We start from the raw sequence: 12,965 nt of genomic DNA on the forward strand, positions 1-12,965 counted from the left end.
ACCACTGATTGTTGACGCACGTTCATTTATAATTAGTGAACTTCAATTGTTCACTATATTTTAGGCTTAAATGATTGTTCAGTGCCTGCAAATGGTTACTGTACTACAGAATTGCCAGGCCCTTACATCAGTTGAGGAAACATCATTGAGGAAAATTGGAAATATGCAAAAAAAATCCTTTCTTTAAATTTTTCTTACTTCGTAACCTAAAAAGGAGACTGCTTACTTGATTACCTAAAAAATTTTCGTTATTAATGTTGTGCATTATTACTTGGATTATTCAGCAAAATAAACAATCTATTGTATTGGCATGGAAAAATAAATGAACAATAGCTATGAATGCCCTCCATGAATGCCACTATAGGGGTTTCATTGGCATATATATTGTTTAGAAGAACTGGACCTATTTACACTAGGTCCCTATCCTATTCTTGAATAGTTGCCATTTCAACCGGAGAGGCTGACCTGCATCTATAAAACTGTTGGGATAACATGGTCTCGCAGAATTACCTCCACCACCACTGTCCACTGCAGATAAACATAGTAAGCAGAAGTAGAAAGTGTCAATTTCAGGTTTACTTCATTGTAATGATTCATAGGTTTCAGAACAGCATGAAGCTGTTTGGTCTATCATTTCCATGCTGTCTCTCTGCAAGGAAGTGAAGTGAGTCACCATAAGTTGCTCTTGTATTCAAGAGAGATGACTGGTGGTGAGTTTAAGCTGACGGTCACTGTACTTCATGCAAGGAGAGAAGTTGAGACAGTGGGGACTTCATAGGTATTTCAGCCGGTATGGGAATTGAACCTTTACTTTTGGTCTCAGTCTGCATTGCAAATGACCTGTTCAGTTAATGAAGCCCCATTCACCCAGTCCTGATACCTGCCTTTACCCTGTAGCACTGCATTTTGTTTTCTCTTCAGAGAATACTCAATCTTTTTGAAAACTTCACTGAATGTATCTCTATCATATTCACAGGTCATGCATGCCAGATCCTAATTAGGTCTCTAATTCCGTACATATGAGGAATCGGGTTATACTGCTTTGATATAGGATGCAGTACAAAAGAGCTTTGATAGACTTTATATACCCATATTGCCTTCCCAGATCTTGGCAGCCGCAGATTCAAAGAGCTATTTCTTAGTTCTCACCTGGGATGTTGTCATCACCAGCAAGGTTGATGTTTTAACTATCCCTAATTCTCTTTCAACTGGTTGGTTCTCTAGATCATCTCAGAGGGCAGTTAAGAGTCAGCCTCATTGCCTGTCTGTCTGGAGTCACATATAGGCCTGCTCCCTAAAAGATATATGAACTCAATGTATTTTTACAACCATCAACAATTGTTACATGGTCAACATTAAGCTAGCATTTCATTTCAGATTTTATTGAATTTAAAATTCACCCATTGGTCATGATGGCTTTTAAGCCATTTCCCTGGTAACTTTACAACTGTGCCATCATTTGTCAAAAACATGCAGTTCCTGTGGTTGATCACCTATTTAGAAGTTAAAATTGATGTTAGGTATTTTCAGTACAACAGAGGGGTGGAGTCATGAATTTCTTGTGTAAGTAATATTGGACGGAGGACAATGCAATTTTTTTATTGTTGGCTGTAAGAGATATTTATCAAAAAATAACTTCCCAAAGTTATTCCCTGAATATTGCCTTTATCCTTCAATTCTACAAAGCAACAATAGATTAATGGATTTGTGTGGACTTTTGCTGTAGCAATGTAGAAGGTCATTTACTGTAGACAGATAATCCAGATAGAATTATGCAACCAATTATATTAAGTTCACTTCTAAGTTTGTTACTGATACTGATGCATTATTGTCCTATCTCTTTAACACAACATAAAATATTAAACATTTTCTTTTGGAGACAAATGGAATCTGATGGACATTAGGCATTTTTTTTGCTGACAATCTCATCCTGTCTAACCAGTAGTGCTATCATCCAGTCATCTGATGCCTGGTTGTCTTGTTGAGCTGATGAATGTACATTCCCTAGTGGAACATTGATGGACATATCTTTACTTTTTTTCTGATCTATTTTTCGGTATGTCAGTGGTTGAAATGTTAATAATATTTTAATATGTTTGATATCATCCTGAAACATGGAGTCAGCTCAAACGTACTTTACGAATATATAATAATCAAATATGCATTAAGTTACTTGTGACATTGCAAGAAAAAGTGGAAACTGTGGTGCTCAAATGGAACTTGTATACTCTGAGGTGAATGTCCTACCAGGAAAACTGCAGTGCCTTTCAAAAAAAAATGTATTTTGAAACATGCTGTACCTGATAATTATTGTTACTGGGATATAGCATCATTGGGAAACATTTCATGCACATCCAAAATTGAACTTGAGAGGATGATGGTGAGCTTCTATCTTAGAGTAGAAAGTGAGGTCTGCAGATACTGGAGATCAGAGCTGAAAATGTGTTGCTGGTTAAAGCACAGCAGGTCAGGCAGCATCCAAGGAACAACTCCAGTCCTTGTGGTTTAGCTGCATCCACAACAAGGACTGCAGTTGTCAAAGATAGAAGCTCACCAACGTCTTCTCAAGTTCAATTTTGGATGTGCATAAAATGCTTCCAACTCATGCCATATCCCAGTAATAATAATTATCAGATACAGCATGGTTCAAGACATATTTCTTTGGAAGAGACACTGCAGTTTTCCTTGTAAGGCATTCACCTCAGAGTGTCCAAGTTCCTTTTGAGCACCACAATTTTCATTTTGTCTTGCAACGTTACAAGTAATTTAATGTACAATTGATTGTTACATATTCAAAAATGTACTATTGAGCAGATTCCGTGCTTCAGAATGAAAGCAAACATATTAAAATATTATTAACATATTTTTAATATAAGGCCCAGCCAACCATCGGCATGTTGAAAAATTGATCAGTAAATAGCAAAGGTACATCCATCAATGTTCCAGCAGTGACTGCAACTACATCCAGAGTACTGTTTGGAAGTAAACCATGGTTTTGATCTTGTGATGGTGAAGGAACCACACTCTAGGATAGTCTGATTTAAAGGGAAAAGTGCTGGTGATGATGGTCCCATGCATCGATTTCCACTGCATTTTTAGATAGTAGAGATTGCAATTTTAGGAGGTGCTACCAAAAGGTTCTTGGAGAGTTGCTGAAGTGCATTGTGTCTATTGTACACATTACTTCCACTGGGCATGACAGTGGTTTTAAGTTGGTGCTTGGAATGTCAATGAAGCACACTGTTTTGTTCTAGATTGTGACAGGCTTTGAGAATTGTTGGACAATTGGAGAGTATTCTTTCATACTCCTGACTTGTAGATGGGGACCAGATTTTGGGAGACAGATTTTGGGAGTCACTCGCCACAGAATTTCCAGTCTTTGACAGCTTCCTGTAGCTAAAGCATTTAGGAAGTTAGACTAGTTCAGGTTTCTAGTTAATTGTAACCACTAGGATGATAATGGGGAACTTAGTGATGGAAATGTCATTGAATTTCAAGGAGCAATAATGTCTTAACCATTTACATGGTTAATGTCTAATATTTGTGTGACGCCAATGTTCCTTTCCACTGATTAACCCAAGCCTGATTCATTTTCCAGATCTTACTGGATATGGGAAAGTATTGGTTCAGTATCTGAGGAGTTGCATTTTGTTTTATTCATTCATGAGATGTAGGCATTACAACTGCCCTTGGTGAACTGCTTTCTTGAAACATTGCAGTCCTGTCGGTATAGTTACATTCACAGTGCTATCAACGAGGAAGTTGCAGGATCTTGACTAAGCAACAGTGAGGTGACAATGATAAGATTGCAAATCAAAATTTTGAGTGGCTAGAAGAGGGGCTTGCAGGTGGTTTTAATTCCATGTATCTGCTGCCTTTATCCTTCTATGTGTTAAAGATTGCATGTTTGGACACCGCTGTCTAAACAGCTTTGTAAGTTGATGCAGTGCATCTTGTAGATGATACACAATACTGCTACAGTGCATAAGAAGGTGGGTGGAATATGTCACATGACATTCCAATCAAATAATTTTGAATGATGGATGTAGGTTTGCTCGCTGAGCTAGAAGGTTCGTTTTCAGACGTTTCTTCACTATACAGGGTAACATCATCAATGAGCCTCTGGATGAGGCACTGGTGGTATGGCCCACTTTCTATGTATGTGTTTAGGTTTCCTTGTGTTGGTGCTGTCATTTCCTGTGGTAATATCATTTCCTGTGGTGATGTAATTTCTGTTCTTTTTCTCAGCGAGTGGTAAATGCGATCCAAGTCAATGTATTTGTTGATGGAGTTACGGTTGGAATGCCACGCTTCTGGGAATTCTCATGCATGTTTCTGTATGGCTTGTCCTAAGATGGATGTGTTGTCCTAGTCAAAGTGGTGTCCTTCTTCATCTGTATGTAATGATACTAGATAGAATGGATCATGTCTTTTTGTGGCTAGTTGATGTTCATGATTCCTGGTGGCTAGTTTTCTGCCTGTTTGTCCAATGTAATGTTTGTTACAGTATTTGCAAGGTATTTTGTAAATGACATTAGTTTTGCTTGTTGTCTGTATCCAGTCTTTCACCTTCATTAGCTGCTGTTTTAGTGTGTTGGTGGTTTTGTGAGTTACCATGATGCCAAGAGGTCTGAGTAGTCTGGCAGTCATTTTTGAGATGTCTTTGATGTAGAGGAGAATGCAGGGAGTATATCAACTAGTCACAAAAAGAATAACCCATTCTCATGAGTATCACGAAATGAGGAAGGACACCACTTCCATCCTAGGACAAGGCTATAAGAGACAGGCATGTGAATTCCTATAAGCATGGTATTCCAACTAGAACTCTATCAACAAACACATTGACTTGGATCCCATTTTCACCCCCTGAGAAAAAGAACAAGAAATGGTATCACCACAGGAAATTTCCAAGCCAAGGAAACCTAAACACATAAATAGAAAGTGAGCCCTACCACCAATGCTTCATCCAAAGCACACTGATGATGTTACCTAGTATGATGACGAAACATCTGAAAATGAACCTTCCAGCTCAGCGAGCAAACCTACATCAGAACCTCAACCTGAGCTACAAATCTTTTCAAAACTCACTAATTTTGAATGATGTCCAGCTTTTTGAGTATTTTTGAATAAACTGAAGGTAGTGAAGTCATTAGTTAATATTCCACTGCTGGCTGTATGAAGGAAGGAAAGTCACTAATGAAGCAGATGAAGACATTGGACTGAGAACTCTACTTTTCAAACTCCTTCTGTAATGTCCTGGGATTGGGATGATTGACCTTCAAAAATCACAACTGTTCCATTTTTTTCAGCTTAGATTCCAACCAGTGGAGAGTTTTCCACCAATTCTCATTGACTTCAATTATTCTAGGCTTTTGTGCTGCAACAATGTCAACATTTTAATGCAACAAACAAGGGTAGGGGTTTTACAATAAATGGTAGGGCCTTGGGTAGGGCCCTCATTCCTGAAGAAGGGCTCATGCCCGAAACGTCAATTCTCCTGCTCCTTTGATGCTGCCTGACCTGCTGCGCTTTTCCAGCAACGCATTTTTAAGCTCTGATCTCCAGCATCTGCAGTTCTCACTTTCTCCTTGGATAGTGTTGTAGAACAGAGGGACTTTGGGATACGGGTACATAATTCCAAGTTTATGTCACATATAGACAGAGTGGTTAAAAAGACATTTTGCACACTTGCCTTCATCGCTCAGTCCTTTGAGTATAGGAGTTGGGAAGTTATGTTGAGGTTGTACGGGATATTGGTGAGGCCTCCTCTGCAATACTGTGTCCAGTTCTGGTCACGCAGTTATAGGAAGGATATTATTAAGCTAAAGAGGGTTTAAAAGAAGTTTACCCAGGATGTTGCTGGGTATGGAAGATTATAAAGAAAGGCTGGATAGGCTGGAACTTTTTTCACTGGAGCACAGGAGGTTAAGAGGATACCTCATAGAAGTTCATAAAATAATGAGGTAGAGATAGAGTTAATGGTGGACATGGTGGGGGCAGTACGGTGGCTCAGTGGTTAGCACTGCTGCCTCACAGTACCAGGGACACAGGTTTGATTCCAGCCTTGGGCGACTGTCTATGTGGAGTTTGTACATTCTCCCCCTGTCTGCATGGCATTACCTCCCACAGTCCAAAGATGTGCAGGTCAGGTGAGTTGGCCAGGCTTAATTGCCTAGAATGTTGGTGCATTAGTCATAGGGAAATGGGTCTGGATGGATTGCTCTTCGGAGGGTTTGTTGGGTTGAAGGACCTGTTTCCACACTGTAGGGGAATCTAATCTAGTTGCCATTTCCCTTGAATGGGGAATTTGGCACATTTTTAAGGTGAGGGGGAAGAGATTTAAAAAAGACATGAGGGACAATCATTTTACACAAAGGGTGGTTCACGTGTGGAATTAACCTCCTGAGGAAGTGACGAATGTGGGCATAATTACAACATTTAAAAGACATTTGGATAAATATACATGAATAGGAAAGAGTTTGGAGGGATATGGACCAGGAGCAGGCAGGTGGATCTAGTTTAGTTTGGGATTATGTTCAGCCTAGATTGATTGGACCAAAAGGTCTGTTTCTGTGCTGTATGACTGTATGACTTTAAATGCTACCTTGGCATCAAGGACAGTTAGCCTCACCTTTTGAATTATCTTCTTTAGCTTGAATCAAGCCTGTTTTGAGACTAGGAGCTAAGTGGCCTTGGCAGAATCCAAACTGAACATAAGTGAGCAGGTTATTATTGTTTAAGAGCTGCTTGATAGCATTTTTTGAAAAGACCTTCCAACACTTTGCTGATGTTTGCATGTGAATTGAATGCTCATAATTGGCCAAAATGAATTTATCCTGCTTTTTGTAGACAGGATATACCTGGGCATTTTTCTCTTTTGTGTGTTAGATGCCAATGTTGTTGATGGATTGGAACACCTTCGTTTAGGGTATGATTAATTCTGCACTACAAATCTTCAGTACTGCTGTTGGGATGTTTTCAAGAACCACAGTCATTGCTGTATTGAGTGCCTTCAGCCATTTCTTGAGACTCCATTGATTGAACTGAATTGGCTGATGACAGGCATCAGTGGTGCTGGAGATCTCAGATGGAGACTCCAGTTGAACAATTAGCACTTCTTGCTGACAATGTACATGCTTCAGCCTAATCTTTTGCACAATGTGTTACACCCCTCAACCATTGGAGATGGAGATATTTGTTGACCCTCCTCCTCCTCCTCCAGTCAGCTATTAAATTGTCCGCCAGTATTTCTGATTAGATGTGGCTGGCATTCAGAGCTGAGTCTATTCAGTTGGTTAAAGGATCTCTTAGATCTACCTGTTGCATGCAAATGACTATTTGGCATGCACATTGTAGGCAATGTAATTTTATTACAACTCTTCCAGCCTTTCTTAAAACATTTTGCCTCATAGAGACCTGCCTTATGTTTTCTGCTTCTTATTAAAAATTGAAAACAAAACTTTTTCCAGTTGTGGACTTTTAAATAGGTCTGCACACTGAATGATAATTAAACAAATTGAAATTCAAAGAGTTTTCAGGACTTTCTTTGGCCTCACTTATTCACATTGAATTATGGGTAGTTTTGCTTCCTGTTCTTTTAAGATTCACTTCAATTTCAGTTCAATCAAGGGACTGGGGATTTCAATCTCACTTACATAGAAACGTAGAATTCAGGAGCAGGAGCATGCAATTTGACCCCTCAAGCCTGTTCTGCCATTAAATATGATCATGGCTAATCATCGAACTCAATACACTAACCCCATCCTTTCATTATATCCCTTCATCCCTTTAGCCACAAGAGCCAAATCTACCTCCTTCCTGAAAACACAATATTTTGGCCTCAACTACTGTCTGTGGTAGTGAATTCCACAGACTCACCATTCTCTGGGTGAAAATATTTCGCCTCATCTTCATCCCCTAAAAGATTTATACCTTATACTTACATTATGAAACCTGATTCTGGACTCCCCCAACAAAAGAATCATCTTTCCTGCAAATAGTCCAGTTAGAATTTTATAGGTTTCCATGAGATCTCTCCTCATTCTTCTCAACTCTGGTAAATATAATCCTAGCTGACTTCATCTCTCCTCATACTTCAGTGCAGTAAACCCAAGAACCAGTTTGGTAAACATTCGCTGCACACCCTCTGTAGCAAAAACATCTTTTCTCGGAGAAGGAGAACAAAACTACGCACATTATTCCAAGTGAGCCCTCACCAACCCTTTACAATTGCAGCAAGATATTCTCATTTCTGCACTCAAAATATCTTACTATACAGGCCACTACAAAGTTTGCCTTCTTTACTGCCTGTTCGTATCTGCTGAACCTGCTCACTTATCATTGAAAGTGCACAGTAAGACACCAGGTCTCACTTCACATTCCCCATCTCAATTTACAGCCATTCAAATAATAATTTGCCTTCCTATTTTTGCTACCAAAGTAGATAACCTCACATTAATCCACATCATAAGGTATCTACTATTCATATGCCCACTCATTCACCCTGTCCAAATCACTCTATGACATCTGTGCATTATCCTCACAGCTATCCCTTCCACCCAACTTTGTTCCAGCTGCAAATTTTGAGATATCAGATTTCGTTCCCTTATCTAAATTATTAAGATTTGTTATGAATGGTTGGGGTCCTAATATGGATCATTACTGCATCCAATGGTCACTCACTGCCATTCTGTGTGGGCCTGGAACTTTGTCCATAGGCTCATTCTTAAAATGTTTTCTTGGAGAGATTATCTTCTAGTCCCTTCTAAGTAGCCAAAAAAAAAGTGAAGTAAGCTACAAAACAAAAGCATTGTGAGATGGGTAGATTGAGCAAAAGACCCTTCAGCAAAATATTTTACGTTCTTCAAGCCTTCCTTCAATCTTCAGGAGGGTTGGAGAGGACTGTAGAACCTTCGGTTTTCTCAAGAGTTCGGATTTGAGATTGACATTCAAAGTAACTGAAACGAAATGAACCTAATTTGACCAAAGCGTTACACGCACTTTCCTCCCCAACCTTTCTCTTACGTTTGTCAGGTTTGCATTTCGATTCCAACCCTTGATATTTCGTTTACTTTTATCTTCTTTTATTTCAAATGTAGCATGTCATTGCTAATTAAGCAGCTCGTGTTTCATTGCGAACTGACTTAAAAAAAACCGGTGAACTACATGCACAGCTTTCGGACACTTGGAATAATTTGTTACCACCTTAAGTGCTTGATCACTCGTGTGACTTGGGACATTGCTCCCTTAAAACGCAGGTTTGTTTTGAAATCGTGCGGGAGCTCGGGTCAATAAAGCCTGCGATTTTTATATAAGGAGGAAAATAGCTCAATTAATTTTCTCCAACAGGGCTGAGTTTGCCTGTGGTTGTGGGTCCATTCCGAGTGTGAGGTGTTTACAGGTCGTAAAGAGATTGAGTAGACGGAGAAGCAGATTTCCCCCTGGACCGTGTACGTCTCTCTCTCTCTCTGCCGCAGCTGCTTGTTGCTGGAGCTCCGAATTCAGTTCGGGAGTTACATTATTTCGGGTCAGCGGCGTTCATCCTTTTTTTTAAATGTGAGGCTCCAGCGGCCACATCCTGAGCCGGATCGGCCAGGCAGCGCGTCCCCACGTCGGCAGCTCCGAGCTCTGCCCGCCAAAGTCCCTTCAAATAGCGGCGACTCTTCAGGTATGGAAAACACTCTTGGGTTTTCCTCAATTATAGTGACCCGTCCGACACACAGTTTTTCTTTTCTTTAAAAAAAAACACAAAATGACTGACTATCACGCAGGTAACCAGCTCTGACTTTTATTAGTTTGTTGCCAGAGACTTAAAATCAGCGGATTGTTTGGAAACCATTATTGATAAATATATGCAAGAGCGCATTGCTGTTTATTTTATTTAAAGTTTGCGGTGGCTGTGTGTGTTTTGACTGTCTGGCTGGATTGTGTTAACATCAGCAGCAACAGCTGCATTACACGCGATCCCAGGCTTCGCAGAGCGATCTTATCCTCTGCAAACAGGGTACGTCAAATAAAAAAAGAAGAATAAAAACAATAACAAGATATGGTCAGTATACAGTCGGCGTTGCCGGTGTGGATGTTGCTGCAGCTCCCCAGTAGCTCGCTGGCGGCAGTGAACCGCGCGCCTGGCGAGCTGCTCGCCTCGATACAGCCAGATGCCACCAGGCGCTGTATTTTCCGACCGGAATCTCCCCTCTGTACCAGCGCATTCCGACCTTCAGTAAATAGGCCACCACATTTTATGGATGCTCCAATTATTGGGGCATGACATACTGGTTTAGGTTCTGCTTTCGCCCTGATGATGTGTGGTAGCCTGAAAACTATTAGCGACGTCGTGCAATTTGTGCCCTCCCGAAGCAGCGTTGAGTGGAGGGGGTGAACAGGTTGGTTTTCTCATCTCACGACAATGCCCTGCTTGTGTGGCATTGCCTTGCGATACTCTCCTTGTGAGGCTTCAGATGGTCTTTAGTGACAGAAGTTGACAGGCTCACTGAAAGTAATTGACACAAGGGAACTGTCACCTCCGTATTGCTCGGAAAATGAAGTTTGTTCATAAATAAAAGGTCAAATTCAACTTTGAAACTTGAGTTTCAATCTTCAGGAATTCGCTCCTCACCTGACAATCGTTAACCTCACGCTGACTTTGTCAGATCCCCCACTTTAAAGTCACTAAAGATAGAGTCCATCAATTCGTACTTCTGATCACAAATACAGATGCTAAACTGATTACCAACTCCTTTGAAGTCTTGTTTAAATCACAAAGCATCTATGTGGTAAAGAAACAGCGTTAATTTATCGGGGTGTTTCCCTGGAAATAGTGAAAAACTTTTTCCAGCTTAGAGGAAATTTGTCTATTTTAATTCATTAAAATTCAAAGGCCAATTTATAACTGTTGCAGTGATTTATCTCAATTTGCTAATTTAATATTAAATCTTATACTTATTGAAACAAACAGGGAAAGTGTCACATATGAAGTAGCCATTTTGAACAGAAGTCTCGTTCAAGATGCATTATCAGATGACGAAGCTCCTTTAAAGCTGCCATACCAACGCTGTGAATAACTGTGCTCTTTTTGTCCTAGTGGGAGAAGTTGTGGCTGTGAGGAATGCCCTTAACAAATCCCTGTCATGGCCCCTGGGATTATCTACTCACCTGCGTTCACCTGGTGCCTGCTTTTCATCACTCTCTGCTGTCCCTGTTGTATGTCCCAGCCCCAAAAAGACACCACTGAAGGCCCTGAGCCACTGCCCACAGTCACTGGTGCTGCACCGACCTCTGAATATTCATACCCTGATTACAGGGGTAAAGGCTGCATGGATGAGAATGGTTTTGTGTATGAAATTGGAGAGGAGTTCACACCGGGTCCTGCTGCCTGCCCGTGTGTCTGCACTGAAGATGGCCCAGTGTGTGTCAAACCTGAGTGCCCTAGTTTGCATCCTCGTTGTATTCGAGTGGACACCAGCCGTTGTTGCCCTGAATGCAAGGAAATGAAAAATTACTGTGAATTTCGGGAAAAAAAATATAAACAGTTGGAGGAATTTGTGGTAAGAAAATGCTCCTACTTTCACATGGTATTTTGAACTTTGTACATTTAATCATAAAATGCTTTTCCTGTAATATGCTATTTTTGTTTCTCTTCACTTCTGCATTTAAAATTATATAATCTTAAGTTCTCTTTTCTGTAAGGGATGTCTCAAACTGTGGTCAGGGTTTTGGCCAGTCTTGTACAAGTAGCCATTACGCATGTGTGAACGTTGACCATGAGTGCTTGAGGGCTAATCAATGAAGGAGTATGTTGTAGTTGACGCAATCTATTTTCAGTCAACTTCCCAAAATGCGCTATCCAGGGATGTCATGTGGTAATGATGAATCCTGAGCGCATTTTGTTTTATTTGACAGAAACAAAAATGACTTTTGCTTTGTATCTTTTACCACCTAAAATAGCAACAGAAAATATGCATAATTAATTGAAATTTTGGTCAGTATAAATGGTTTAGTTTCTGTATTTTATAAGCATGCATACATGTTTGAATAAAGCATTCTTCTACTGTAATCACAATTTGAATTTTAATATTTTATTGTGATACTATCGGTACATGTTACCAAAAGGAATCATATTGTGCCCTCTGTTTGATTTGCTAATCCGCCTGTTATGCTCGGATTTTTTTTCTGGCTCATGGTGGGAGCAGTTAACAAATGTGTATTAGCCTATGATTCCAAACAGCAACTCGTCCAAGATTTTTAAAACCAGTTCATTGGATATGACTATTGCTCGCAAAGGAAGTCTTTGTTTCGCATCTCTTAATGCTCAGGAACTGAGTGCCTTGCTTGATTATTTCAGAGGATAGTTGAATCATCCACATTCAATGGATCTGGAGTCACATAATGGCTATACCAGGAAAAGATGACACATTCATTCCCTAAAGGACATCAGTGAACCACGTGGATCTTTATGACAAGCAGTAATACTTTCATAGCATTGCTAACACTAAGTTCCAATAGTTACTGTGGTGTTATTTCAAACTATGTTCAAGCTTGAAATTCTGAATTACTAAGCTGATACTATTACAACTACTTCACCATTGCCCTCAGGAGGTGTACAAGCAGGCAAAAATAATTTTAGGTGCCAAATACTCTGTATCACTTAATTTATCAATTGTTAAGTGTCATAGTGGCTGTGAGATATGAATAGTTGGTAGTTTAAAATTTTATACTTTTATTGTCCCCTCTTGGATTTGTTTTAAATATTTCATAGAGTGAAAATTATAGAAGTGTTAAGACATGGAAGGAGGCCATTTGGTCCATTGTACCTGCACTGGCTCTTCAAATGAGTATCATTACCTTCTACTAATTTCCTGCTTTCTCCCTGTACCTTTGCACACTATTTTGATCAACATGTTATTCATTACGTTCTTGGATGCCTCAATTGAATTTGACTTCACCACAATTCCAGGCAGTGCCAT

General features: G+C 39.9%; 1 protein-coding gene across 1 annotated transcript in view; it reads left to right on the forward strand.

The window, feature by feature from the left end:
- Window positions 1–9,575: 9,575 nt before the first annotated feature.
- Window positions 9,576–12,965, forward strand: part of vwc2 (von Willebrand factor C domain containing 2) — a 153,433-nt gene continuing 150,043 nt past the window's right edge. Inside the window, exons 1-2 of the mRNA XM_060825484.1 lie at window positions 9,576–9,667; window positions 11,084–11,546. Of these exons, the coding sequence (XP_060681467.1) occupies window positions 11,130–11,546 (417 nt within the window). The 5' untranslated portion in view covers window positions 9,576–9,667; window positions 11,084–11,129. The remainder of the gene's footprint in view (window positions 9,668–11,083; window positions 11,547–12,965) is intronic.

This window comes from Hemiscyllium ocellatum, chromosome 5 (assembly GCF_020745735.1).
Source record: "Hemiscyllium ocellatum isolate sHemOce1 chromosome 5, sHemOce1.pat.X.cur, whole genome shotgun sequence".
Classification (NCBI taxonomy): Eukaryota; Metazoa; Chordata; class Chondrichthyes; order Orectolobiformes; family Hemiscylliidae; genus Hemiscyllium; species Hemiscyllium ocellatum.